The 26909-nt window shown below is 43.6% G+C and overlaps 1 protein-coding gene and 1 long non-coding RNA gene across 2 annotated transcripts; both read left to right on the forward strand.

Annotated features, from left to right (window-relative positions):
- Nucleotides 1-69: 69 nt before the first annotated feature.
- Nucleotides 70-15299, forward strand: LOC135564740 (epidermal growth factor receptor kinase substrate 8-like protein 1). Its single transcript, XM_065010730.1, has 7 exons — nucleotides 70-121; nucleotides 2711-2819; nucleotides 3171-3311; nucleotides 4231-4363; nucleotides 10596-10761; nucleotides 11877-12009; nucleotides 14770-15299. The coding sequence occupies exons 2-7, from the start codon at nucleotides 2745-2747 to the stop codon at nucleotides 14854-14856; spliced, it is 735 nt and encodes a 244-aa protein (XP_064866802.1). The 5' UTR covers nucleotides 70-121; nucleotides 2711-2744; the 3' UTR covers nucleotides 14857-15299.
- A 5313-nt stretch (nucleotides 15300-20612) lies between these two features.
- LOC135564742 (uncharacterized) lies at nucleotides 20613-26532 on the forward strand. The gene is made up of 3 exons (XR_010461254.1): nucleotides 20613-20689; nucleotides 23197-23329; nucleotides 26003-26532. It is a non-coding gene; the product is annotated as an uncharacterized LOC135564742 (long non-coding RNA).
- The last annotated feature ends 377 nt before the right edge of the window (nucleotides 26533-26909 follow it).

Consider the following 26909-nt stretch of genomic DNA (forward strand, 5'->3'; position numbering starts at 1 on the left):
ATTTAGATTGTAATGGATTAGATGTAATTATGTAATCATTCCTTCTGATTCCTTCCCTAATTTAGGACCCTCCTAACCAGGCTGAAGAAGGACCCAGCTCAGTCCAGCACACTGACGAATCGTACGTTTCTGACTTCCCCAATAACTGCTGTAATGCTTTTTGTTTACTGATTCACACAGTTCACGAGAAACATAGTTTCACCACTGATTATGGCACCTTTCACTTTTCACTAAGTTTTATGATGAGTACTTGCATCCAATAACTTCCTGTGTCCATAAAACAGAGGGGTGTTTTTTTTAAAAGTTATTACTTTTCTATTATTTATATATTTCATATATAATATATAACATTATTAATAATACATCATTAATATAGTAAAAAAGTAAGTCATTAAAACTAGTTTCCATTACAACCATGTTATTAACTCTTTTTTCCTGCTGTAATGAACAGTCCTACTGTTTTTCAAAACACCATCAATATTACAAAGAAACAACATCTGTGTGTGAGAGATGACAGGTAACACAAACTGATCACACAGTTAGATGACAGGTAACACAAACTGATCACACAGTTAGATGACAGGTAACACAAACTGATCACACAGTTAGATGACAGGTAACACAAACTGATCACACAGTTAGATGACAGGTAACACAAACTGATCACACAGTTAGATGACAGGTAACACAAACTGATCACACAGTTAGATGACAGGTAACACAAACTGATCACACAGTTAGATGACAGGTAACACAAACTGATCACACAGTTAGATGACAGGTAACACAAACTGATCACACAGTTAGATGACAGGTAACACAAACTGATCACACAGTTAGATGACAGGTAACAACAAACTGATCACACAGTTAGATGACAGGTAACACAAACTGATCACACAGTTAGATGACAGGTAACAACAAACTGATCACACAGATCACACAGTTAGATGACAGGTAACACAAACTGATCACACAGTTAGATGACAGGTAACACAAACTGATCACACAGTTAGATGACAGGTAACAACAAACTGATCACACAGATCACACAGTTAGATGACAGGTAACACCAACTGATCACACAGTTAGATGACAGGTAACAACAAACTGATCACACAGATCACACAGTTAGATGACAGGTAACACAAACTGATCACACAGTTAGATGACAGGTAACACAAACTGATCACACAGTTAGATGACAGGTAACACAAACTGATCACACAGTTAGATGACAGGTAACACAAACTGATCACACAGTTAGATGACAGGTAACACAAACTGATCACACAGTTAGATGACAGGTAACACAAACTGATCACACAGTTAGATGACAGGTAACAACAAACTGATCACACAGTTAGATGACAGGTAACAACAAACTGATCACACAGTTAGATGACAGGTAACACAAACTGATCACACAGTTAGATGACAGGTAACACAAACTGATCACACAGTTCAATGGGAGTTTCATTAATCTACACCCGTCTCTTCATGTGCACATTCCCCATTATGGATTTACCAACGTTGGAAACTCACTCCAGGCAATGCTTAGACCAAGCCAATGCTTAGACCAAGCCAATGCTTAGACCAAGCCAATGCTTAGACCAAGCCAATGCTTAGACGACCAAGCCAATGCTTAGACCAAGCCAATGCTTAGACGACCAAGCCAATGCTTAAATCCATGATAAGGAGTGGGCAAGTGCATGCTTTGGCAGAAGGGTGGCAAATTCATATTTCCTTAATTCTCAATTAGGTTTAGAGGGGAGGGACTGTCAACCTTCTAATCCAATATGGCTGAGAAGTTGGCGAGGAGATTGGACTTGAGGAATCAAGGAAATACAGTTGAGATTGACCCTAGGACTGTCTGTTACAACTGAGATTGACCCTAGGACTGTCTGATACAACTGAGATTGACCCTAGGACTGTCTGATACAACTGAGATTGACCCTAGGACTGTCTGATACAACTGAGATTGACCCTAGGACTGTCTGATACAACTGATATTGACCCTAGGACTGTCTGTTACAACTGAGATTGACCCTAGGACTGTCTGTTACAACTGAGATTGACCGCAGGACTGTCTGATACAACTGAGATTGACCCTAGGACTGTCTGACAACTGAGATTGACCCTAGGACTGTCTGTACAACTGAGATTGACCCTAGGACTGTCTGTTACAACTGAGATTGACACCCAGGACTGTCTGACAACTGAGATTGACCCTTTGACTGTCTGACAACTGAGATTGACCCCAGGACTGTCTGATACAACTGAGATTGACCCCAGGACTGTCTGATACAACTGAGATTGACCCTAGGACTGTCTGTTACAACTGAGATTGACCCTAGGACTGTCTGTTACAACTGAGATTGACCGCAGGACTGTCTGATACAACTGAGATTGACCCTAGGACTGTCTGACAACTGAGATTGACCCTAGGACTGTCTGATACAACTGAGATTGACCCTAGGACTGTCTGTTACAACTGAGATTGACACCCAGGACTGTCTGACAACTGAGATTGACCCTTTGACTGTCTGACAACTGAGATTGACCCCAGGACTGTCTGATACAACTGAGATTGACCCCAGGACTGTCTGATACAACTGAGATTGACCCTAGGACTGTCTGACAACTGAGATTGACCCTAGGACTGTCTGACAACTGAGATTGACCCTATGACTGTCTGTTTCTCCTCCAGAGATGGCAGTGAACTTCCACCTGAGGGCGAGAGAATGTTCAGCTGCAGCTACGGCTTTGTTGCCAGGAACAGCAGTGAACTCTCCGTGCTGCAGGGAGAAACTCTGGAGGTTTTTATTCTAGAATGTTTGTACTACATGACAACACTATAATAATGTGTGAACTGCATGTTAAATACTGTCTGAGTCTCAAACAAGACCCTACTCCCTATATAGTACGCTTCCTTTGACCAGAGCCTATAAGGTCTACTTGTGTCACTCAACTATAATTTACAGAAGTTCACATGTATTGAATTATCCTCCTTACTTAAAACGATCTCACAAATTAATTCCATTCTGTGAGCTTTATTGTCTTGATTCAGTATATCTGACATGGCCATTGAACACATTATTTATAACAACAAGTGAATCACAATTCCATATTATAAATAAAAATCCTAATTCAAATCCTCTCTCTTTTAGGTGATTGAGTCGTCAAATCGTTGGTGGAAGTGCCGCAATAACTTTGACCAGATTGGGTTTGTTCCCTTCAACATTCTGGAGCCTCTGTCTGCCCTCAACAACAACCATAGGGATAGCCCAGTGGCACTCAGACAGTCCAAGGTAATGGATGGACGCTCGCACACACACACACACACACACACACACACACACACACACACACACACACACACACACACACACACACACACACACACACACACACACACACACACACACACACACAGAGACACACACACACACACACACACACACACACACACACACACACACACACACACACACACACACACACACACACACACACACACACACACACACACACACACACACACAGAGACACAGACACACACACACACACACACACACACACACACACACACACACACGGTTGACACCGTTTCCACGGTGCCTCTTTACAATGATGTGATACAACTTTGATACAAAGTCCCCACTTGTTGTAGCAAACAAGTAGGGTAGCCTAGTGGTTAGAGTATTGGACTAGCAACCATGTTCAAATCCCTGAGCTGACAAGGTACAAATCTGTCGTTCTGCCCCTGAACAGGCAGTTAACCCACTGTTCCTAGGCCGTCATTGAAAATAAGAATTTGTTAACTGACTTGCCTAGTTAAATAAAGGTTCAATAAAATAAAAAAATACAAATTACACACTTTGTGACTTGTCAGATAAATATCAGCAAGCTAGCTAGTGGTCTGCTTGGTTAGCTAGCTAGTGGTCTGCTTGGTTAGCTAGCTAGCTGCTTGGCTAAACACAGAATGTCAGCACACTGTTTTCAGATTGGCTAAACGGATCCGTTTCATCTTTAGCTAAGATTTGAGGTGTTGAATCTTGGAAACTACAGCAGACAACATGAGACGTTCTAAAACTACAACAGATCAAGCTAATTTCGTTCTAAAATGGCATAAAACCGTCTCGGCTGTTGTATCTGAACTGGGCTTAATAGACACATACTCACCGACTCATCTGAGTTACCCTGTGTGTTCGTGTCTCTGTTTGACAGAAGGTGCCCTTCGCCCCTGCAAGGCACTTCTCCTACACCCCCTCCAGCCGAGAAGGGGCCAACCTCCCCGCCGTGCCCCGGCGTCCTCACAGCATGTCCCCCTCCACCATAACAGGGGGCGACAGAGACAAAGGTAAGCCTGTGGTTTGGTGGTCTATAGTGGTCAGTGTCACCACCACCCTCCAGGTACACATTCCTCCCTCTGACCGTTGGCACACTTTCCTCCATGTATTTAAATAGTTTAGCCAATGAGGTTTCTGCATTATGATGCATTTACATGACGCTACAACATTCTATGACAGCCATGTTAACTCTTCATTTACATGACACTACAACATTCTATGACAGCCATGTTAACTCTTCATTTACATGACACTACAACATTCTATGACAGCCATGTTAACTCTTCATTTACATGACACTACAACATTCTATGACAGCCATGTTAACTCTTCATTTACATGACACTACAACATTCTATGACAGCCATGTTAACTCTTCATTTACATGACTACAACATTCTATGACAGCCATGTTAACTCTTCATTTACATGACACTACAACATTCTATGACAGCCATGTTAACTCTTCATTTACATGACTACAACATTCTATGACAGCCATGTTAGCCCTTCATTTACATGACACTACAACATTCTATGACAGCCATGTTAGCCCTTCATTTACATGACACTACAACATTCTATGACAGCCATGTTAACTCTTCATTTACATGACACTACAACATTCTATGACAGCCATGTTAACTCTTCATTTACATGACACTACAACATTCCATGACAGCCATGTTAACTCTTCATTTACATGACACTACATGACACTACAACATTCTATGACAGCCATGTTAACTCTTCATTTACATGACACTACAACATTCTATGACAGCCATGTTAGCCCTTCATTTACATGACACTACAACATTCTATGACAGCCATGTTAACTCTTCATTTACATGACACTAGAACATTCTATGACAGCCATGTTAACTCTTCATTTACATGACACTACAACATTCTATGACAGCCATGTTAACTCTTCATTTACATGACACTACAACATTCTATGACAGCCATGTTAACTCTTCATTTACATGACACTACAACATTCTATGACAGCCATGTTAACTCTTCATTTACATGACACTAGAACATTCTATGACAGCCATGTTAACTCTTCATTTACATGACACTACAACATTCTATGACAGCCATGTTAACTCTTCATTTACATGACACTAGAACATTCTATGACAGCCATGTTAACTCTTCATTTACATGACACTACAACATTCTATGACAGCCATGTTAACTCTTCATTTACATGACACTAGAACATTCTATGACAGCCATGTTAGCTCTTCATTTACATGACACTACAACATTCTATGACAGCCATGTTAGCTCTTCATAGCTCACTAACCCAACTCAACATGCTATACATGACTAATAAGCTGCTGCAGTAGTGAGGAGGCTGTACAGTATAACACTAACTCTGCATAGAATGTAACTGCTGTAACAAAGACATGACTGTCTTACAGACATAATGTAACCACTATAATAAAGATATGTCTGTCTTATAGACATAAAGTAACTACTATAATAAAGATATGACTGTCTTATAGACATAAAGTAACTACTATAATAAAGATATGTCTGTCTTATAGACATAAAGTAACCACTATAATAAAGATATGACTGTCTTACAGACATAATGTAACCACTATAATAAAGATATGTCTGTCTTATAGACATAAAGTAACTACTATAATAAAGATGTCTGTCTTATAGACATAAAGTAACTACTATAATAAAGATATGTCTGTCTTATAGACATAAAGTAACCACTATAATAAAGATATGTCTGTCTTATAGACATAAAGTAACCACTATAATAAAGATATGTCTGTCTTATAGACATAAAGTAACTACTATAATAAAGATGTCTGTCTTATAGACATAAAGTAACCACTATAATAAAGATATGTCTGTCTTATAGACATAAAGTAACTACTATAACTAATATATGACTGTCTTATAGACATAAAGTAACTACTATAATAAAGATGTCTGTCTTATAGACATAAAGTAACCACTATAATAAAGATATGTCTGTCTTATAGACATAAAGTAACCACTATAATAAAGATATGTCTGTCTTATAGACATAAAGTAACCACTATAATAAAGATATGTCTGTCTTATAGACATAAAGTAACCACTATAATAAAGATATGACTGTCTTATAGACATAAAGTAACCACTATAATAAAGATATGTCTGTCTTATAGACATAAAGTAACTACTATAACTAATATATGACTGTCTTATAGACATAAAGTAACTACTATAATAAAGATGTCTGTCTTATAGACATAAAGTAACCACTATAATAAAGATATGTCTGTCTTATAGACATAAAGTAACCACTATAATAAAGATATGACTGTCTTATAGACATAAAGTAACCACTATAATAAAGATATGTCTGTCTTATAGACATAAAGTAACCACTATAATAAAGATATGTCTGTCTTATAGACATAAAGTAACCACTATAATAAAGATATGTCTGTCTTATAGACATAAAGTAACCACTATAATAAAGATATGACTGTCTTATAGACATAAAGTAACCACTATAATAAAGATATGTCTGTCTTATAGACATAAAGTAACTACTATAACTAATATATGACTGTCTTATAGACATAAAGTAACCACTATAATAAAGATATGACTGTCTTATAGACATAAAGTAACTACTATAATAAAGATATGTCTGTCTTATAGACATAAAGTAACCACTATAATAAAGATATGACTGTCTTATAGACATAAAGTAACCACTATAATAAAGATATGTCTGTCTTATAGACATAAAGTAACCACTATAATAAAGATATGACTGTCTTATAGACATAATGTAAACACTATAACTGATATATGTCTGTCTTATAGACATAATGTAAAGACTATAACTGATATATGTCTGTCTTATAGACATAATGTAAACACTATAACTAAGATATGACTGTCTTATAGACATAATGTAAACACTATAACTGATATATGTCTGTCTTATAGACATAATGTAAACACTATAACTAAGATATGACTGTCTTATAGACATAATGTAAAGACTATAACTGATATATGTCTGTCTTATAGACATAATGTAAACACTATAACTAAGATATGACTGTCTTATAGACATAATGTAAACACTATAACTGATATATGTCTGTCTTATAGACATAATGTAAACACTATAACTAAGATATGACTGTCTTATAGACATAATGTAAACACTATAACTGATATATGTCTGTCTTATAGACATAATGTAAACACTATAACTAAGATATGACTGTCTTATAGACATAATGTAAACACTATAACTGATATATGTCTGTCTTATAGACATAATGTAACTGCTGTTACAAAGATATGACTGTCTTATAGAAATAAAGTAACTGAAATACTCATGACACATAAAAAGGTATCTAGTTAGCCTGGCTAGCTGTAGTCTATACTAACTGGCTACTTAGCTAGCAATGATGATTATCTCATACACACTACAAAGGTACCACATGACTTTGTCCCCTGACAGACAGCATGTCATAGACACCATGTACTGGTAATCCTCACTTGTTTTCTGCAGCACAAATACAGCTAAACATGGTGCAACTTGGAACTTGTCTTGATACTTCTGAGGAGAACTCACAAACTATCTGTTCTCTGTCTTCACCTCACTATTTATGTGCAGGTTGAATAACTTGGAACTCGTCTTGATACTTCTGAGGAGAACTCACAAACTCTCTGTTCTCTGTCTTCACCTCACTATTTATGTGCAGGTTGAATAACGATTAGTTCTTTTTCAACGACCACTTTTACTGACTCGAGAGTAACGATTTTTCTTTTTTGTGACTCTTTTATTTTAGTCGTCTGTTTGACCTGCTAGTACTGGCCTCAATGAGTCCTACAGCAGGATTAATACACGTCCCTCTGGCTCAGCGGCTCCAGAGATGTATTCCGACCACCAACTGTCTGTCATCATGTCCTCGGGGAAATAAATCATGAGCATAGAGAAGAAAAAGACATGTTTAGAACTGATCATTGATCACATGGTGCAAAAATGAAGCCAACTCAATGATTATTGAATGGTATGATGGACCTACCTTAGTAAAACCAAAACATACACAGCCTCTGCTCAACAAACCCGAACTGGAGAATGAATCGTTTAGGGGCTGCATTTCACGAACCACATTGTGCTGATCACCCTCATGGCAGTCAAGTCGTTCTCAATCTAGTCCAAGAGTCGTTCTCAATCTAGTCCAAGAGTCGTTCACAATCTAGTCCAAGAGTCGTTCACAAACTAGTCCAAGAGTCATTCACAATCTAGTCCAAGAGTCGTTCACAATCTAGTCCAAGAGTCGTTCACAATCTAGTCCAAGAGTCATTCACAATCTAGTCCAAGAGTCGTTCACAATCTAGTCCAAGAGTCGTTCACAATCTAGTCCAAGAGTCGTTCACAATCTAGTCCAAGAGTCATTCACAATCTAGTCCAAGAGTCGTTCTCAATCTAGTCCAAGAGTCGTTCACAATCTAGTCCAAGAGTCATTCACAATCTAGTCCAAGAGTCGTTCACAATCTAGTCCAAGAGTCATTCACAATCTAGTCCAAGAGTCGTTCACAATCTAGTCCAAGAGTCGTTCACAATCTAGTCCAAGAGTCGTTCACAATCTAGTCCAAGAGTCATTCACAATCTAGTCCAAGAGTCGTTCACAATCTAGTCCAAGAGTCGTTCACAATCTAGTCCGGTTGCGGCCACAAGTAGACCTCGTTTCAAATATATCAAGAATGTTTTTATTTGTATGTTTAGCAATCAATAAACATAGATGTTTTAAACCTTTGACATGTCTCAGTCACACAGCTCCAATAAGCCCCTTATGGTGAACAACATGTGAATGAGAGGCTTATAGAATCATTACTTTTTTTGAGTTTTCAGTTCATTGTTCGCCGGTAGGGGGTCCTGCACGCTCTGGGCATTACTGACTCAAATGAACCTAATGAGTCGAAACATTTGTTCTTTTGACTGAACGAGTCTGAAAGATCCGAGTCAGTAAAAAGAGCCAAACTTTCCATCCCTGCAACTCACTGGCTGGAGGCGGGACTTACAACTAACAGGTGGAAGAGAAGGCCTCTGATTGGGTAGAAAGTTAGGGGTGATTGACTGATGAGCTGTCAGGCATTCTAAATAAAGGGACAAACTAGGGGTGTATAGAGAAATACTCAATCTGAATGGGTGGCTGTTTTAACAATCCTATTCCCTATGTAGTGCACTACTCTTTTTTTTTTTTACAATTCAATACCAGAAATAGTACACTATATAGGGAATAGGGTGCCATTTGGGATTCAGTTTAGCACTACTCTTATCAGACACTGTGTTTTCTGTTCATAGCACTGCAGACCGGCTGGCTACTTCTAAAGGTTTAGTGGTTGTGTTATACCTGCATGTTCTGTATCATGTTGCTAAGCCTCCTGATAATATCCACCCATTCTAGATCCCTCTGGATAAAATGGGTTAAATGACTACAATGTAGTCAATGTAATGTCTAACCCTAAAGCTGTGTAGTCCAAGTCTATGTAGTCAATGTAATGTCTAGCCCTAAAGCTGTGTAGTCCAAGTCTATGTAGTCAATGTAATGTCTAACCCTAAAGCTGTGTAGTCCAAGTCTATGTAGTCAATGTAATGTCTAGCCCTAAAGCTGTATAGTCCAAGTCTATGTAGTCAATGTAATGTCTAGCCCTAAAGCTGTGTAGTCCAAGTCTATGTAGTCAATGTAATGTCTAGCCCTAAAGCTGTATAGTCCAAGTATATGTAGTCAATGTAATGTCTAGCCCTAAAGCTGTGTAGTCCAAGTCTATGTAGTCAATGTAATGTCTAACCCTAAAGCTGTGTAGTCCAAGTCTATGTAGTCAATGTAATGTCTAACCCTAAAGCTGTGTAGTCCAAGTCTATGTAGTCAATGTAATGTCTAGCCCTAAAGCTGTGTCGTCCAAGTCTATGTAGTCAATGTAATGTCTAGCCCTAAAGCTGTATAGTCCAAGTCTATGTAGTCAATGTAATGTCTAGCCCTAAAGCTGTGTAGTCCAAGTCTATGTAGTCAATGTAATGTCTAACCCTAAAGCTGTGTAGTCAATGTGTAGTCAATGTGTGTGTGTGTGTGTGCATGTGCGTGTGCGTGTGTAGTTGTGTGCATAGAACTGCTTGTAACAGTGTGTGTACACAGTATGTGCACATTCTTAACTGACATTAAATGTGTGTGTGACCCCTGTACACAGGCTTTATGGTGAACGATGAGCTCCTCCAGCGGCTGGCCAACGGCAGGGCGGGCTCCATCCGTCCCCTAGTGATACCCCGCACCACAGACACCTCGGCCCCCCTGGACTACCACTCCCCTCCTGCGGAGGTAGAGGGCTGGCTGAGAGGGAAGGGCTTCACTGAGCCGTGAGTGGGTGTAGTAGAGCTAGTTCAGTCTATTACAGTATACTTGATATACACTATACTTCTGTCACACGTCTATCCTTTCTAGCATGGCCATAATAAAGACCACCTTACCTTACTGTCCCATCGCTCTCTCCATTCAGGACAGTAAACACTTCTGACCCCCTTACTGTCCCATATCTCTCTCTCTATTCAGGACAGTAACACTTCTGACCACCGTACTGTCCCTTATCGCTCTCCATTCAGGACAGTAACACTTCTGACCACCTTACTGTTCCTTATCTCTCTCCATTCAGGGCAGTAACACTTCTGACCACCTTACTGTTCCTTGTCTCTCTCCATTCAGGACAGTAACACTTCTGACCACCTTACTGTCCCATATCTCTCTCTCCATTCAGGACAGTAACACTTCTGACCACCTTACTGTTCCTTGTCTCTCTCCATTCAGGACAGTAACACTTCTGACCTCCTTACTGTTCATTGTCTCTCTCCATTCAGGACAGTAACACTTCTGACCACCTTACTGTCCCTTATCTCTCTCTCCATTCAGGACAGTAACACTTCTGACCACCTTACTGTTCCTTGTCTCTCTCCATTCAGGACAGTATAACACTTCTGACCACCTTACTGTTCATTGTCTCTCTCCATTCAGGACAGTAACACTTCTGACCACCTTACTGTTCATTGTCTCTCTCCATTCAGGACAGTAACACTTCTGACCACCTTACTGTTCCTTATCTCTCTTTCCATTCAGGACAGTAACACTTCTGACCCCCTTACTGTCCCATATCTCTCTCTCCATTCAGGACAGTAACACTTCTGACCACCTTACTGTCCCTTATCTCTCTTTCCATTCAGGACAGTAACACTTCTGACCCCCTTACTGTCCCATATCTCTCTCTCCATTCAGGACAGTAACATGTCTGACCACCTTATTGTCCCATATCTCTCTCTCCATTCAGGACAGTAACACTTCTGACCACCTTACTGTCCCTTATCTCTCTTTCCATTCAGGAAAGTAACACTTCTGACCCCCTTACTGTCCCTTATCTCTCTCTCCATTCAGGACAGTAACACTTCTGACCACCTTACTGTTTCTTATCTCTCTCTCCATTCAGGACAGTAACACTGCTGGGGAGACTCACTGGTGCTGAGCTCTTCGCCCTGAGTAAAGAGGACCTGCGTATGTTTTCACCAGAGGAGGGTGCCAGAGTGTACAGCCAGATGATGGTGCAGAAGGCTTTACTGGAGGTACAAACAACCCTATTAACTCGCAACCCCATTGACTGGCAACCCCATTGACTGGCAACACTATTGACTGGCAGCCTCATACACTGGCAGCCTCATACACTGGCAACCCCATTCTCATCACAACTCTTATAGTGTTGTATCAAAACACATCACTTCCTCAGTAATCCTCTTATTTCTAATTTCCCTCTGTTTCCTTCTCTTCTGGTTGACACAACTCTCACATTATAGATAGATCCTTGGTTCCCATGCTTTTTTCTCTCCCTCCTTCTCTCCCGCTCTCTCTCCTCTTCTCTCCATCCTTCTCTCCTCTCTCTCCTCTTCCCTCCCTTCTTCTCCTCTCTCTCCTCTTCCCTCCCTCCTTCTCCTCTCTCCTCTTCCCTCCCTCCTTCTCCTCTCTCCTCTTCCCTCACTCCTTCTCCTCTCTCTCCTCTTCCCTCCCTCCTTCTCCTCTCTCCTCTTCCCTCACTCCTCTCTCCTTCTCCTCTCTCTCTTCTTCCCTCCCTCCTTCTCCTCTTCCCTCCCTCCTTCTCCTCTCTCCTCTTCCCTCCCTCCTTCTCCTCTCTCTCCTCTTCCCTCCCTCCTTCTCCTCTCTCCTCTTCCCTCCCTCCTTCTCCTCTCTCTCCTCTTCCCTCCCTCCTTCTCCTCTCTCCTCTTCCCTCACTCCTCTCTCCTTTTCCTCTCTCTCTTCTTCCCTCCCTCCTTCTCCTCTCTCTCTCCTCTTCCCTCCCTCCTTCTCCTCTCTCCTCTTCCCTCACTCCTCTCTCCTTTTCCTCTCTCTCTTCTTCCCTCCCTCCTTCTCCTCTCTCTCCTCTTCCCTCCCTCCTTCTCCTCTCACCCCTCTTCCCTCACTCCTCTCTCCTTTTCCTCTCTCTCTTCTTCCCTCCCTCCTTCTCCTCTCTCCTCTTCCCTCACTCCTCTCTCCTTTTCCTCTCTCTCTTCTTCCCTCCCTCCTTCTCCTCTCTCTCCTCTTCCCTCCCTCCTTCTCCTCTCACCCCTCTTCCCTCACTCCTCTCTCCTTTTCCTCTCACCCCTCTTCCCTCCCTCCTTCTCCCCTCTCTCCTCTTCCCTCCCTCCTTCTCCTCTCACTCCTCTTCTCTCCCTCCTTCTCCCCTCTCTCCTCTTCATCTCTCTCCTCTTCCCTCCCTCCTCCTCTCTCTCCTCTTCCCTCCCTCCTTCTCCCCCTCTCTCCTCTTCATCTCTCTCCTCTTCCCTCCCTCCTTCTCTCTCCTCTTTCCTATTCAGTGTGACTGGGAGTCTCTGGGAGTTTCTGGGTGTAGATGAATTAATACTTCTAATGACGGACTGGTGTTAGATGTGTAACACATGAATCTCATACAATATATTGTTGGATGGACAAGGTTGTTTAAAATGTCAAGTTATGTTAAACGGACTATACTTTATATTTTCCATTTTGGAATCTAACCAATATATTGTAGAACCTTAATCCAACACCAAGAGACTTCCTCAAGAGGTTCAGACCTCTTGGTGTAATGGTTAGGGTGTTAACTTGACAGTCACTGGACCAGGGTTAGAGTCCCGGTTTGGGCTACCCCTGAATTTGCTACACTGTAGCCAGGACTACATGTCAGAAGGGGGATGACTCAAGGAAAGCACCTCCATCGGAGAGGTGTGTACACATGAGGGACTTGGTAAAGCGTGGGGATACACTCTCCAGAAGGAAGGGGGTAATGACCGTTACGCCAAGAGGTCTGAACCTCTTGACGAGGTTGCTAGATGTTGGCTGGACTTGGGTTGGAGTCCCAGTCTGGGCTTCCCCCTGAGTTCACTACAATATCACAGCACATACTGTCTCACTGGAAGTGAGAGTAGGTCACTCACATTTTATAATCTGACCAACCAGTAGTGACTTGACCTTTCATTACTGTGCTTTGCTACAGACTAGCTTCTTAACATTAGCAAAGTAACTCTACTAGCTTCTTAACATTAGCAAAGTAACTACTAGCTCCTTAACGTCAGCAAAGTAACTCTACTAGCTCCTTAATGTTAGCAAAGTAACTCTACTAGCTTCTTAACGTTAGCAAAGTAACTCTACTAGCTTCTTAACGTCAGCAAAGTAACTCTACTAGCTTCTTAACGTTAGCAAAGTAACTCTACTAGCTTCTTAACGTTAGCAAAGTAACTCTACTAGCTTCTTAACGTTAGCAAAGTAACTCTACTAGCTTCTTAACGTTAGCAAAGTAACTCTACTAGCTTCTTAACGTCAGCAAAGTAACTCTACTAGCTTCTTAACGTTAGCAAAGTAACTCTACTAGCTTCTTAACGTCAGCAAAGTAACTCTACTAGCTTCTTAACGTCAGCAAAGTAACTCTACTAGCTTCTTAACATTAGCAAAGTAACTCTACTAGCTTCTTAACGTCAGCAAAGTAACTCTACTAGCTTCTTAACGTCAGCAAAGTAACTCTACTAGCTTCTTAACGTTAGCAAAGTAACTCTACTAGCTTCTTAACGTTAGCAAAGTAACTCTACTAGCTCCTTAATGTCAGCAAAGTAACTCTACTAGCTTCTTAACGTTAGCAAAGTAACTCTACTAGCTTCTTAACGTTAGCAAAGTAACTCTACTAGCTCCCTAATGTTAGCAAAGTAACTACTAGCTCCTTAATGTTAGCAAAGTAACTACTAGCTCCCTAATGTTAGCAAAGTAACTCTACTAGCTCCCTAATGTTAGCAAAGTAACTACTAGCGCCTTAACAGACTGTATTTCTTCCTTTCTTTCTCGGTCTCTCTCTCCATTTCTATTAGGATGTCCGCAAATCTACAGAGCTGGAGACAATGATGGAGAAACAGAAACAAAAAGCAGACTTCCAGCTGGAGAGCAGGAGGCTGTGACCAAGAACAAGCTATACACATGTATATCACTGAAACACAGATATCACTGGTTGATGGATGCCAACACAATAACATTACTGTCACTGTTTAAGAGGACACACAAACTCACTAACATTGTCTGTATGGAGACTCTGATACAGAGATTTCACTTTTAAAGGGTAGTTCACCCAAACTATAAAATTACTTGGTTTTCTTAAGGCGTCCGCATGCTTCCCAGCCAAAACAGTTCGGAAGAGTTTGTGCTTATATTATGATGACATTTTGTGACGTTGTTTGTTTTGGACATTGGTGAAGGTTTTTTAGGCTGTTCAGGCACAACATTTTTCTGGATGCAAGCAGAAGTTTTGAGCCGAAGTCTACGCCCCTTCGTCCATGATTGGTCAACAGTAGGGATTTTTCAATAAAGTCTTTGTTGTCATTCAATGAGAGATGACTCATTTTCATGCAAGAGTTTTCATTGAGAAATACTGCACCAAACATCTTTAGATGGACAATTGCATGACTAAGATCTCCTCTGAAAAAATGTCAAAATTAATGACAGATTTCTTGAGTTACAGTATCTTAGAACCAATCTGACTATTTTGAGGAGGTGTATACTGGTTACGGCATCTCAAAATGGACCAACAGTACTGTTGACAATTTTTTTGTTCAGTTCGGCTAGCCGAGTTCAGCTAGGCGCCAGCCAAACTGAAGCCTGCTGACGCCTTTACCCTGTAAGCAGTATATCACATTTTAGGAGAAGACCCAGAAGCATACAGTGTCGAAGTAACACAAGTTTATTACTAGAACAGGGGGCAGGCAAAACGACAGATCAAGGGCAGGCAGGGGTCAGTAATCCAGATCAGAGTCCCTAAGGTACAGAACAGCAGGCAGTCTCGGGGTCAGGTAAGGCAGAGGTTAATAATCCAATGTGGTGTGACAAGGTACAGAACAGGGTCAGGGCCAGGGCAGGCAGAGGTTAATAATCCAATGTGGTGTGACAAGGTACAGAACAGGGTCAGGGTCAGGGCAGGCAGAGGTTAATAATCCAATGTGCTGTGACAAGGTACAGAACAGGGTCAGGGCCAGGGCAGGCAGAGGTTAATAATCCAATGTGGTGTGACAAGGTACAGAACAGGGTCAGGGTCAGGGCAGGCAGAGGTTAATAATCCAGTGTGGTGTGACGAGGTACAGAACAGGGTCAGGGCCAGGGCAGGCAGAGGTTAATAATCCAGTGTGGTGTGACAAGGTACAGAACAGGGTCAGGGTCAGGGCAGGCAGAGGTTAATAATCCAATGTGGTGTGACGAGGTACAGAACAGGGTCAGGGCCAGGGCAGGCAGAGGTTAATAATCCAGTGTGGTGTGACAAGGTACAGAACAGGGTCAGGGTCAGGGCAGGCAGAGGTTAATAATCCAATGTGGTGTGACGAGGTACAGAACAGGGTCAGGGTCAGGGCAGGCAGATGTCAATAATCCAGTGTGGTGTGACGAGGTACAGAACAGGGTCAGGGCCAGGGCAGGCAGAGGTTAATAATCCAATGTGGTGTGACAAGGTACAGAATGGCAGGGTCATTGTCAGGGCAGGCAGAAAGGTAAAAAAAACCGGGAAAACTAGAAAACCGAAACTAGAACAAGACAGGAGCAAGGGGGAAACGCTTTAAGTTTGATGAACAAAGCGAGCTGGCAACAGACAAACAGAGAACACAGGTATAAATACACTGGGGATAATGGGGAAGATGGGCGACACCTGGAGAGAGGTGGAGACAAGCACAAAGACAGGTGAAACAGATCAGGGTATGACACTTCTAGGTTTTCTGTTAATGTTGCACATTTCCCCTGCTGCTGTCTGACCTGGTTAGGGTTAGACAGGATTACTTCTCGGTTATATGTTAATGTTACACATTTCCCCAAATTAGGGGAGGGAATAAGTAGGAAATCTGGGAATCCTCCAAGTAGGAGGAAAAGCACTTCATGATGACAGAAGTGAGTACTATGGGGCGAGAGTCATTTTGTTAAGTTACCTTTGCTTTCTTGGGTACAATAACAATGGTGGACATCTTGAAGCAAGTGGGGCCATGATTGGGAGTCCCATAGAGCGGTGCACAATTGGCCCAGCGTCGTCCGGGTTTGGCTGGTGTAGGCCATCATTTTAAATAAGAATTTGTTCTTAACTGACTTGCCTAGTTAAATAATGGTTCAATTATATTAAATACCTTATTCATGTTGGCCACGGAGAAGGAGAGCTCACAGTCCTTGGTAACGGGCTGTGTCGACAGCACTGTGTTATCCTCAAAGCAGGCGAAGAAGGTGTTTAGCTTGTACGGAAGCAAAACGTCTGTGCCTTGAAGCAATCAGAGGCAGGTGTTTATTGTTGTCTCTGGCTAGTTTTTACTTTATAATCCTGACACATACGTATTGTGTCTGAACCATTGAATTGCGACTCCACTTTGTTTCTATACTGTCGTTTTGCCTGTTTGATTGCCTTACGGAGGGAATAACTACAGTTTTTGTATTCGGCCATATTCCTAGTCAACTTGCCATGGTTAAATGCGATGGTTTTCACTTTCAGTTTTGTGTGAATGTTGCCCTCTATCCACGGTTTCTGGTTTGGGTAGGTTTTAATAGTCACAGTGGGTACAACATCTCCTATACACTTCCTGACAAACTCAGTCACTGTATCCGTGTATTTGCCAATGTTATTCTTTGAGGCTACCCGGAACATATGAGGTATTCTAGGTCGGGTGAACAAAATGACTTGAGTTTCTGTATGTTATCACAATCACACAATGAGTAGTTAATCATGAAACAAACACCCCCACCTTTCTTCTTCCCGGAGAGTTCTTTACTCCTGTCTGAGAACCCAGCTGGCTGTGTAGACAAAGACAGTATATCCCGAGAGAGCCATGTTTCTGTGAAACATAGGGTGTTACATAGGATCCCCCAGCTCTAGATGTATGTGGCCTTCTGTGCCGTTTTTCGCCGGGGAGGAGTCTGATAGAAAATAATACATACAAAATAGGTTATTAAATATAAAAATATTGTCACGCCCTGGTCGAAGTATTTTGTGTTTATCTTCATTTATTTGGTCAGGCCAGGGTGTGGCATGGGTTTTTGTATGTGGTGTGTTGGTATTGGGATTGTAGCTTAGTGGGGTGTTCTAGTTAAGTCTATGGCTGTCTGAAGTGGTTCTCAATCAGAGGCAGGTGTTTATCGTTGTCTCTGATTGGGAACCATATTTAGGCAGCCATATTCTTTGAGTGTTTCGTGGGTGATTGTCCTTAGTGTCCTGATGTCCTTGTTCCTGTCTCTGTGTTTGTACCAGATAGGACTGTTTAGGTTTTCACTTTTCTTGTTTTGTTTAGTCTGTTCATGTATAGTGTCTTTATAAATTAAACATGAATAACCACCACGCTGCATTTTGGTCCACCTCTCTTTCACCAGAAGAAAACCCTTACAGAATCACCCACCACAACAGGACCAAGCGGCGTGGTAACGGGCAACAGCAACGCAAAGCGGAATGGACATGGGAGTACGGTTTGGACTGCAAGAGTATGGACTATACTTCTTGGGAGGAGATAGACAGGTGGGCGGTCGACCCAGGGAGAGTGCCGGAGCCCGCCTGGGATTCGATGGAGCAGTGCGCGGAAGGTTATCGGAGAATGGAGTTGGCGAAGCAAGCACGGCGGCGCGGACGGAAGCCCGAGAGTCAGCCCCAAAAATGTCTTGGGGGGATGCTCACAGGGAGTATGGCCACGCCAGGTAGGAGACCTGCGCAAACTCCCTGTGCTTACGGGGGGCTAGTGAGACGGTGTCCCCAGTGCGTATCGGCCGGGCTAGAGTAAGCGTCGAGCCAAGTGCCATGAAGCCGGCTCTACGCATCTGGTCCCCAGTGCGTCTCCTTGGGCCGGCTTACATGGCACCAGCCTTGTGCACGGTGTCTCCGGTTCGCCTGCATAGCCCAGTGCGGGCTATTCCACCTCGCCGCACTGGCAGGGCGACCGGGACCATTCAACCGGGTAAGGTTGGGCAGGCTCGGTGCTCAAGAGCTCCAGTGCGCCTGCACGGTCCGGTCTATCTAGTACCACCTCCACACCCCAGCCCTCCGGTAGCAGCTCCCCGCACCAGGCTTCCTGTGCGTGTCCTCGGCCCAGTACCACCAGTGCCAGCACCACGCATCAGGCCTACAGTGCGCCTCTCCTGTCCAGCGCTGCCAGAGCCTTCCTCCTCTCCAGCGCTGCCAGAGTCTCCCGCCTATCTAGTGCTGCCAGAGCCTTCCTCCTCTACAGCGCTGCCGGAGTCTCCTGCCTGTTCAGCGCAGTCAGAGCCTTCCTCCTCTCCAGCGCTGTCAGAGTCTCCCGCCTATTTAGCGCTGCCAGAGCCTTCCGCCTCTACAGCGCTGCCGGAGTCTCCCGCCTGTTCAGAGCTGCCAGTCTGCAAGGAGCTGACAGTCTGCAAGGAGCTGCCAGTCTGCAAGGAGCTGCCAGTCTACAAGGAGCTGCCAGTCTGCAAGGAGCTGCCAGAGCTGCCAGTCTGCAGGATGCCGCCAGAGCTGCCAGTCTGCAAGGAGCTGCCAGAGCTGCCAGTCTGCAAGGAGCCGCCAGAGCTGCCAGTCTGTATGGAGCAGCCAGAGCCGCCAGTCAGCAAGGAGCAGCCAGAGCCGCCAGTCAGCAAGGAGCAGCCAGAGCCGCCAGTCAGCATGGAGCAGCCAGAGTCGCCAGTCAGCATGGAGCAGCCAGTCAGCATAGAGCAGCCAGAGCAGCCAGTCAGCATGGGGCAGCCAGAGCAGCCAGTCAGCATGGAGCAGCCAGAGCTGCCAGTCAGCATGGAGCAGCCACAGCTGCTAGTCAGCCAGGATCTTCCAAATCCGCCATTCAGCCAGGATCCGCTATTCAGCCAGGATCCACCAGTCAGCCAGGATCCGCCAGTCAGCCAGGATCCGCCAGTCAGCCAGGATCTGCCGGAACCGCCAGTCAGCCAGGATCTGCCAGAACCACCAGCCAGCCAGGATCTGCCAGAGCCTACTACCTGCCTGAGCTTCCTCTCAGTGCTGAGCTTCCTCTCAGTGCTGAGCTACCCCTCAGTCCCGAGCTACCCCTCAGTCCCGAGCTACCCCTCAGTCCCGAGCTACCCCTCAGTCCCGAGCTGCCTCAGTCCCGAGCTGCCCCTCAGTCCCGAGCTGCCCCTCAGTCCAGTGGGGTTCTGGGTGAGGACTACTAGGCCATGGTCAGTGGCGAGGGTGGACTATCCAAGGATGCGAGGAGGAGGGACTAAGACTTTGTTAGAGTGGGGTCCACGTCCCGCGCCGGAGCCGCCACCATGGACAGGCGCCCACCCGGACCCTCCCCTATGGTTTTTGGTGTGCGTCCGCGAGTCTGCACCTTGGGGGGGGTTCTGTCACGCCCTGGTCGAAGTATTTTGTGTTTATCTTCATTTATTTGGTCAGGCCAGGGTGTGGCATGGGTGGAATGTGTAGCGAGTGGGTTGAGGATCCCGGGGGAGTTGTCGGGACGTTTAAATCCTCTGTTTGCGGTGTGCTGGAAAAACCTTTCATACATAAAAGGCAGAATACTGTCTGTTTCATCGGTTCCTCCGATGTCGTACTGTAGTCCATTTCTAGTACACTGCCTTTATGGAGAAGTGGATTCACCATGACCAAGACACGGAACACATACTGTTGTAAAGTCTAGATACTGCAGGTGTTTACTGCCATCTAGTGGAAGATACTAATGAAATACTTTATTATCAGGGTGGGAGTCCACCGAGCTGAAACAGAAAGTACATTTGTTCCTTTGTACAGAATCCATTTTGAGATGACAGAGCAGAAAACACTATCTGGAGAGAAGTAATAATAAAGTAAGTATTTCTGAACAATAATCTATTCTAATGGACAGAGTAAGAGAATGAATACTTGGAATGAGATATTACTAGTTAGTAGAACTGCTACTTGAGCTGAGAAGCTGACAGACAGCAGTTTTCTAAGTGGAAACTAGTCAGTAGACCTACATGTTATCAGTCAAACGTCTGGTAAAGATGGTGGAGGAGCATTTACATTATAGGGCTTTATGTTTATCTCAGGGTTTCTCAGTCCTTTTGTTCTTGCCCAGCACTTACACACCTGAGTCAACTAATCATCAAATGTTTTAAGACAGTTTAATATTTGAGGCATACAAATGAACATTCTCAAATTAAAACCTTTTGGGTTTGTAGGGCAGGCCCGTTTACAATTTTTAAAGGACTACAGTAATTCACATTCGAGGAAAAAAAAATACAACTAAACCTGGTTTCCAGTAAAGTATATGTTTAGCTAAATTAATGTAAGAGAGAAGTCTTGAAGGAGGACTACAAACCTGAAACAAAACAAGATTCGGTACAATGTCATGAGTTACTGCTGTGGCATGCAACTGACTGTTAGCGCCAACCTCTGGTTACTGTTGTTATATAAAGGTGTTGTGCCATGAAACATTCCCTGAAGTCTTGTGATGTTGCGCCTCTGGGTTTAGAACTCTGTGCCCTGCACCAGTGGGACAGTTCGTTTGGCATGACCCGGTGCTTTGAGTGAGTGGACATTTCACTTCAGGACCAATAATAGTCTACAATGTGCAAACTCTGCTCATCTGGGTAACCGGGCCATGGAAAACGAACTTGCCCAGTGACAATCAGAAATATTACCTACGCAGTTACAAAATGTCTGAAACTGTGGCGCATATGTCTTGGCACCATTAGAAGAGGGATATATTTGTTGATTTGAAGGGCTGATTGTGGTGTGTAGACTACTAACTATTATAAATTTAGGTCGTCGTCAGACATTCAATAGTCAAAGTAGGTTTGAGCTACATTATGATCACTTATCATGCCGACCGACCTGATGGTCTGCATTGGACATATTGTGAAAAATGTCTGGCCTAGGCTATAGATTAGGCTATATACACTACATGACCAAAATAATGCTTGTTTTAACATCTAATTCCAAAATCATGAGCATTAATAGGGAGTTGGTTCCACTTTGCTGCTTTAACAGCCTCCACTCTTCTGGGAAGGCTTTCCACTGTGTTAGAACATTACTGCTATAACAACCTCCACTCTTCTGGGAAGGCTTTCCACTGTGTTAGAACATTACTGCTATAACAACCTCCACTCTTCTGGGAAGGCTTTCCACTGTGTTAGACCATTACTGCTATAACAACCTCCACTCTTCTGGGAAGGCTTTCCACTGTGTTAGAACATTACTGCTATAACAACCTCCACTCTTCTGGGAAGGCTTTCCACTGTGTTAGAACATTACTGCTATAACAACCTCCACTCTTCTGGGAAGGCTTTCCACTGTGTTAGAACATTACTGCTATAACAACCTCCACTCTTCTGGGAAGGCTTTCCACTGTGTTAGAACATTACTGCTATAATAACCTCCACTCTTCTGGGAAGGCTTTCCACTGTGTTAGAACATTACTGCTATAACAGCCTCCACTCTTCTGGGAAGGCTTTCCACTGTGTTAGAACATTACTGCTATAACAACCTCCACTCTTCTGGGAAGGCTTTCCACTGTGTTAGAACATTACTGCTATAACAACCTCCACTCTTCTGGGAAGGCTTTCCACTGTGTTAGAACATTACTGCTATAACAACCTCCACTCTTCTGGGAAGGCTTTCCACTGTGTTAGAACATTACTGCTATAACAACCTCCACTCTTCTGGGAAGGCTTTCCACTGTGTTAGAACATTACTGCTATAACAACCTCCACTCTTCTGGGAAGGCTTTCCCCCTTACTGTCCCATATCTCTCTCTCCATTCAGGACAGTAACACTTCTGACCACCTTACTGTTCCTTGTCTCTCTCCATTCAGGACAGTATAACACTTCTGACCACCTTACTGTTCATTGTCTCTCTCCATTCAGGACAGTAACACTTCTGACCACCTTACTGTTCATTGTCTCTCTCCATTCAGGACAGTAACACTTCTGACCACCTTACTGTTCCTTATCTCTCTTTCCATTCAGGACAGTAACACTTCTGACCCCCTTACTGTCCCATATCTCTCTCTCCATTCAGGACAGTAACACTTCTGACCACCTTACTGTCCCTTATCTCTCTTTCCATTCAGGACAGTAACACTTCTGACCCCCTTACTGTCCCATATCTCTCTCTCCATTCAGGACAGTAACATGTCTGACCACCTTATTGTCCCATATCTCTCTCTCCATTCAGGACAGTAACACTTCTGACCACCTTACTGTCCCTTATCTCTCTTTCCATTCAGGAAAGTAACACTTCTGACCCCCTTACTGTCCCTTATCTCTCTCTCCATTCAGGACAGTAACACTTCTGACCACCTTACTGTTTCTTATCTCTCTCTCCATTCAGGACAGTAACACTGCTGGGGAGACTCACTGGTGCTGAGCTCTTCGCCCTGAGTAAAGAGGACCTGCGTATGTTTTCACCAGAGGAGGGTGCCAGAGTGTACAGCCAGATGATGGTGCAGAAGGCTTTACTGGAGGTACAAACAACCCTATTAACTCGCAACCCCATTGACTGGCAACCCCATTGACTGGCAACACTATTGACTGGCAGCCTCATACACTGGCAGCCTCATACACTGGCAACCCCATTCTCATCACAACTCTTATAGTGTTGTATCAAAACACATCACTTCCTCAGTAATCCTCTTATTTCTAATTTCCCTCTGTTTCCTTCTCTTCTGGTTGACACAACTCTCACATTATAGATAGATCCTTGGTTCCCATGCTTTTTCTCTCCCTCCTTCTCTCCCGCTCTCTCTCCCTCTTCTCTCCATCCTTCTCTCCTCTCTCTCCTCTTCCCTCCCTTCTTCTCCTCTCTCTCCTCTTCCCTCCCTCCTTCTCCTCTCTCCCTCTTCCCTCCCTCCTTCTCCTCTCTCCTCTTCCCTCACTCCTTCTCCTCTCTCTCCTCTTCCCTCCCTCCTTCTCCTCTCTCCTCTTCCCTCACTCCTCTCTCCTTCTCCTCTCTCTCTTCTTCCCTCCCTCCTTCTCCTCTTCCCTCCCTCCTTCTCCTCTCTCTCCTCTTCCCTCCCTCCTTCTCCTCTCTCCTCTTCCCTCCCTCCTTCTCCTCTCTCTCCTCTTCCCTCCCTCCTTCTCCTCTCTCCTCTTCCCTCACTCCTCTCTCCTTTTCCTCTCTCTCTTCTTCCCTCCCTCCTTCTCCTCTCTCTCCTCTTCCCTCCCTCCTTCTCCTCTCTCCTCTTCCCTCCTCCTCTCCTCTTTCCTTTTCCTCTCTCTTCTTCCCTCCCTCCTTCTCCTCTCTCTCCCTCTTCCCTCCCTCCTTCTCCTCTCACCCCTCTTCCCTCACTCCTCTCTCCTTTTCCTCTCTCTCTTCTTCCCTCCCTCCTTCTCCTCTCTCTCTCCTCTTCCCTCCCTCCTTCTCCTCTCACCCCTCTTCCCTCACTCCTCTCTCCTTTTCCTCTCACCCCTCTTCCCTCCCTCCTTCTCCCCTCTCTCCTCTTCCCTCCCTCCTTCTCCTCTCACTCCTCTTCTCTCCCTCCTTCTCCCCTCTCTCCTCTTCATCTCTCTCCTCTTCCCTCCCTCCTCCTCTCTCTCCTCTTCCCTCCCTCCTTCTCCCCTCTCTCCTCTTCATCTCTCTCCTCTTCCCTCCCTCCTTCTCTCTCCTCTTTCCTATTCAGTGTGACTGGGAGTCTCTGGGAGTTTCTGGGTGTAGATGAATTAATACTTCTAATGACGGACTGGTGTTAGATGTGTAACACATGAATCTCATACAATATATTGTTGGATGGACAAGGTTGTTTAAAATGTCAAGTTATGTTAAACGGACTATACTTTATATTTTCCATTTTGGAATCTAACCAATATATTGTAGAACCTTAATCCAACACCAAGAGACTTCCTCAAGAGGTTCAGACCTCTTGGTGTAATGGTTAGGGTGTTAACTTGACAGTCACTGGACCAGGGTTAGAGTCCCGGTTTGGGCTACCCCTGAATTTGCTACACTGTAGCCAGGACTACATGTCAGAAGGGGGATGACTCAAGGAAAGCACCTCCATCGGAGAGGTGTGTACACATGAGGGACTTGGTAAAGCGTGGGGATACACTCTCCAGAAGGAAGGGGGTAATGACCGTTACGCCAAGAGGTCTGAACCTCTTGACGAGGTTGCTAGATGTTGGCTGGACTTGGGTTGGAGTCCCAGTCTGGGCTTCCCCCTGAGTTCACTACAATATCACAGCACATACTGTCTCACTGGAAGTGAGAGTAGGTCACTCACATTTTATAATCTGACCAACCAGTAGTGACTTGACCTTTCATTACTGTGCTTTGCTACAGACTAGCTTCTTAACATTAGCAAAGTAACTCTACTAGCTTCTTAACATTAGCAAAGTAACTACTAGCTCCTTAACGTCAGCAAAGTAACTCTACTAGCTCCTTAATGTTAGCAAAGTAACTCTACTAGCTTCTTAACGTTAGCAAAGTAACTCTACTAGCTTCTTAACGTCAGCAAAGTAACTCTACTAGCTTCTTAACGTTAGCAAAGTAACTCTACTAGCTTCTTAACGTTAGCAAAGTAACTCTACTAGCTTCTTAACGTTAGCAAAGTAACTCTACTAGCTTCTTAACGTTAGCAAAGTAACTCTACTAGCTTCTTAACGTCAGCAAAGTAACTCTACTAGCTTCTTAACGTTAGCAAAGTAACTCTACTAGCTTCTTAACGTCAGCAAAGTAACTCTACTAGCTTCTTAACGTCAGCAAAGTAACTCTACTAGCTTCTTAACATTAGCAAAGTAACTCTACTAGCTTCTTAACGTCAGCAAAGTAACTCTACTAGCTTCTTAACGTCAGCAAAGTAACTCTACTAGCTTCTTAACGTTAGCAAAGTAACTCTACTAGCTTCTTAACGTTAGCAAAGTAACTCTACTAGCTCCTTAATGTCAGCAAAGTAACTCTACTAGCTTCTTAACGTTAGCAAAGTAACTCTACTAGCTTCTTAACGTTAGCAAAGTAACTCTACTAGCTCCCTAATGTTAGCAAAAGTAACTACTAGCTCCTTAATGTTAGCAAAGTAACTACTAGCTCCTAATGTTAGCAAAGTAACTCTACTAGCTCCCTAATGTTAGCAAAGTAACTACTAGCGCCTTAACAGACTGTATTTCTTCCTTTCTTTCTCGGTCTCTCTCTCCATTTCTATTAGGATGTCCGCAAATCTACAGAGCTGGAGACAATGATGGAGAAACAGAAACAAAAAGCAGACTTCCAGCTGGAGAGCAGGAGGCTGTGACCAAGAACAAGCTATACACATGTATATCACTGAAACACAGATATCACTGGTTGATGGATGCCAACACAATAACATTACTGTCACTGTTTAAGAGGACACACAAACTCACTAACATTGTCTGTATGGAGACTCTGATACAGAGATTTCACTTTTAAAGGGTAGTTCACCCAAACTATAAAATTACTTGGTTTTCTTAAGGCGTCCGCATGCTTCCCAGCCAAAACAGTTCGGAAGAGTTTGTGCTTATATTATGATGACATTTTGTGACGTTGTTTGTTTTGGACATTGGTGAAGGTTTTTTAGGCTGTTCAGGCACAACATTTTTCTGGATGCAAGCAGAAGTTTTGAGCCGAAGTCTACGCCCCTTCGTCCATGATTGGTCAACAGTAGGGATTTTTCAATAAAGTCTTTGTTGTCATTCAATGAGAGATGACTCATTTTCATGCAAGAGTTTTCATTGAGAAATACTGCACCAAACATCTTTAGATGGACAATTGCATGACTAAGATGTCCTCTGAAAAAATGTCAAAATTAATGACAGATTTCTTGAGTTACAGTATCTTAGAACCAATCTGACTATTTTGAGGAGGTGTATACTGGTTACGGCATCTCAAAATGGACCAACAGTACTGTTGACGATTTTTTTGTTCAGTTCGGCTAGCCGAGTTCAGCTAGGCGCCAGCCAAACTGAAGCCTGCTGACGCCTTTACCCTGTAAGCAGTATATCACATTTTAGGAGAAGACCCAGAAGCATACAGTGTCGAAGTAACACAAGTTTATTACTAGAACAGGGGGCAGGCAAAACGACAGATCAAGGGCA

The sequence above is a fragment of the Oncorhynchus nerka genome, linkage group LG26, assembly GCF_034236695.1.
Source record: "Oncorhynchus nerka isolate Pitt River linkage group LG26, Oner_Uvic_2.0, whole genome shotgun sequence".
NCBI lineage: Eukaryota > Metazoa > Chordata > Actinopteri > Salmoniformes > Salmonidae > Oncorhynchus > Oncorhynchus nerka.

Bases quoted from the DNA above. Each gene is read 5' to 3' on its own strand.
- LOC135564740 (XM_065010730.1), top strand. From the start codon at position 2,745: ATGTTCAGCTGCAGCTACGGCTTTGTTGCCAGGAACAGCAGTGAACTC. The intron at 4,364-10,595 runs GTAAGCCTGTGG...CCCTGTACACAG, and splicing joins AGGGGGCGACAGAGACAAAG to GCTTTATGGTGAACGATGAG. The intron at 12,010-14,769 runs GTACAAACAACC...CATTTCTATTAG, and splicing joins TGCAGAAGGCTTTACTGGAG to GATGTCCGCAAATCTACAGA.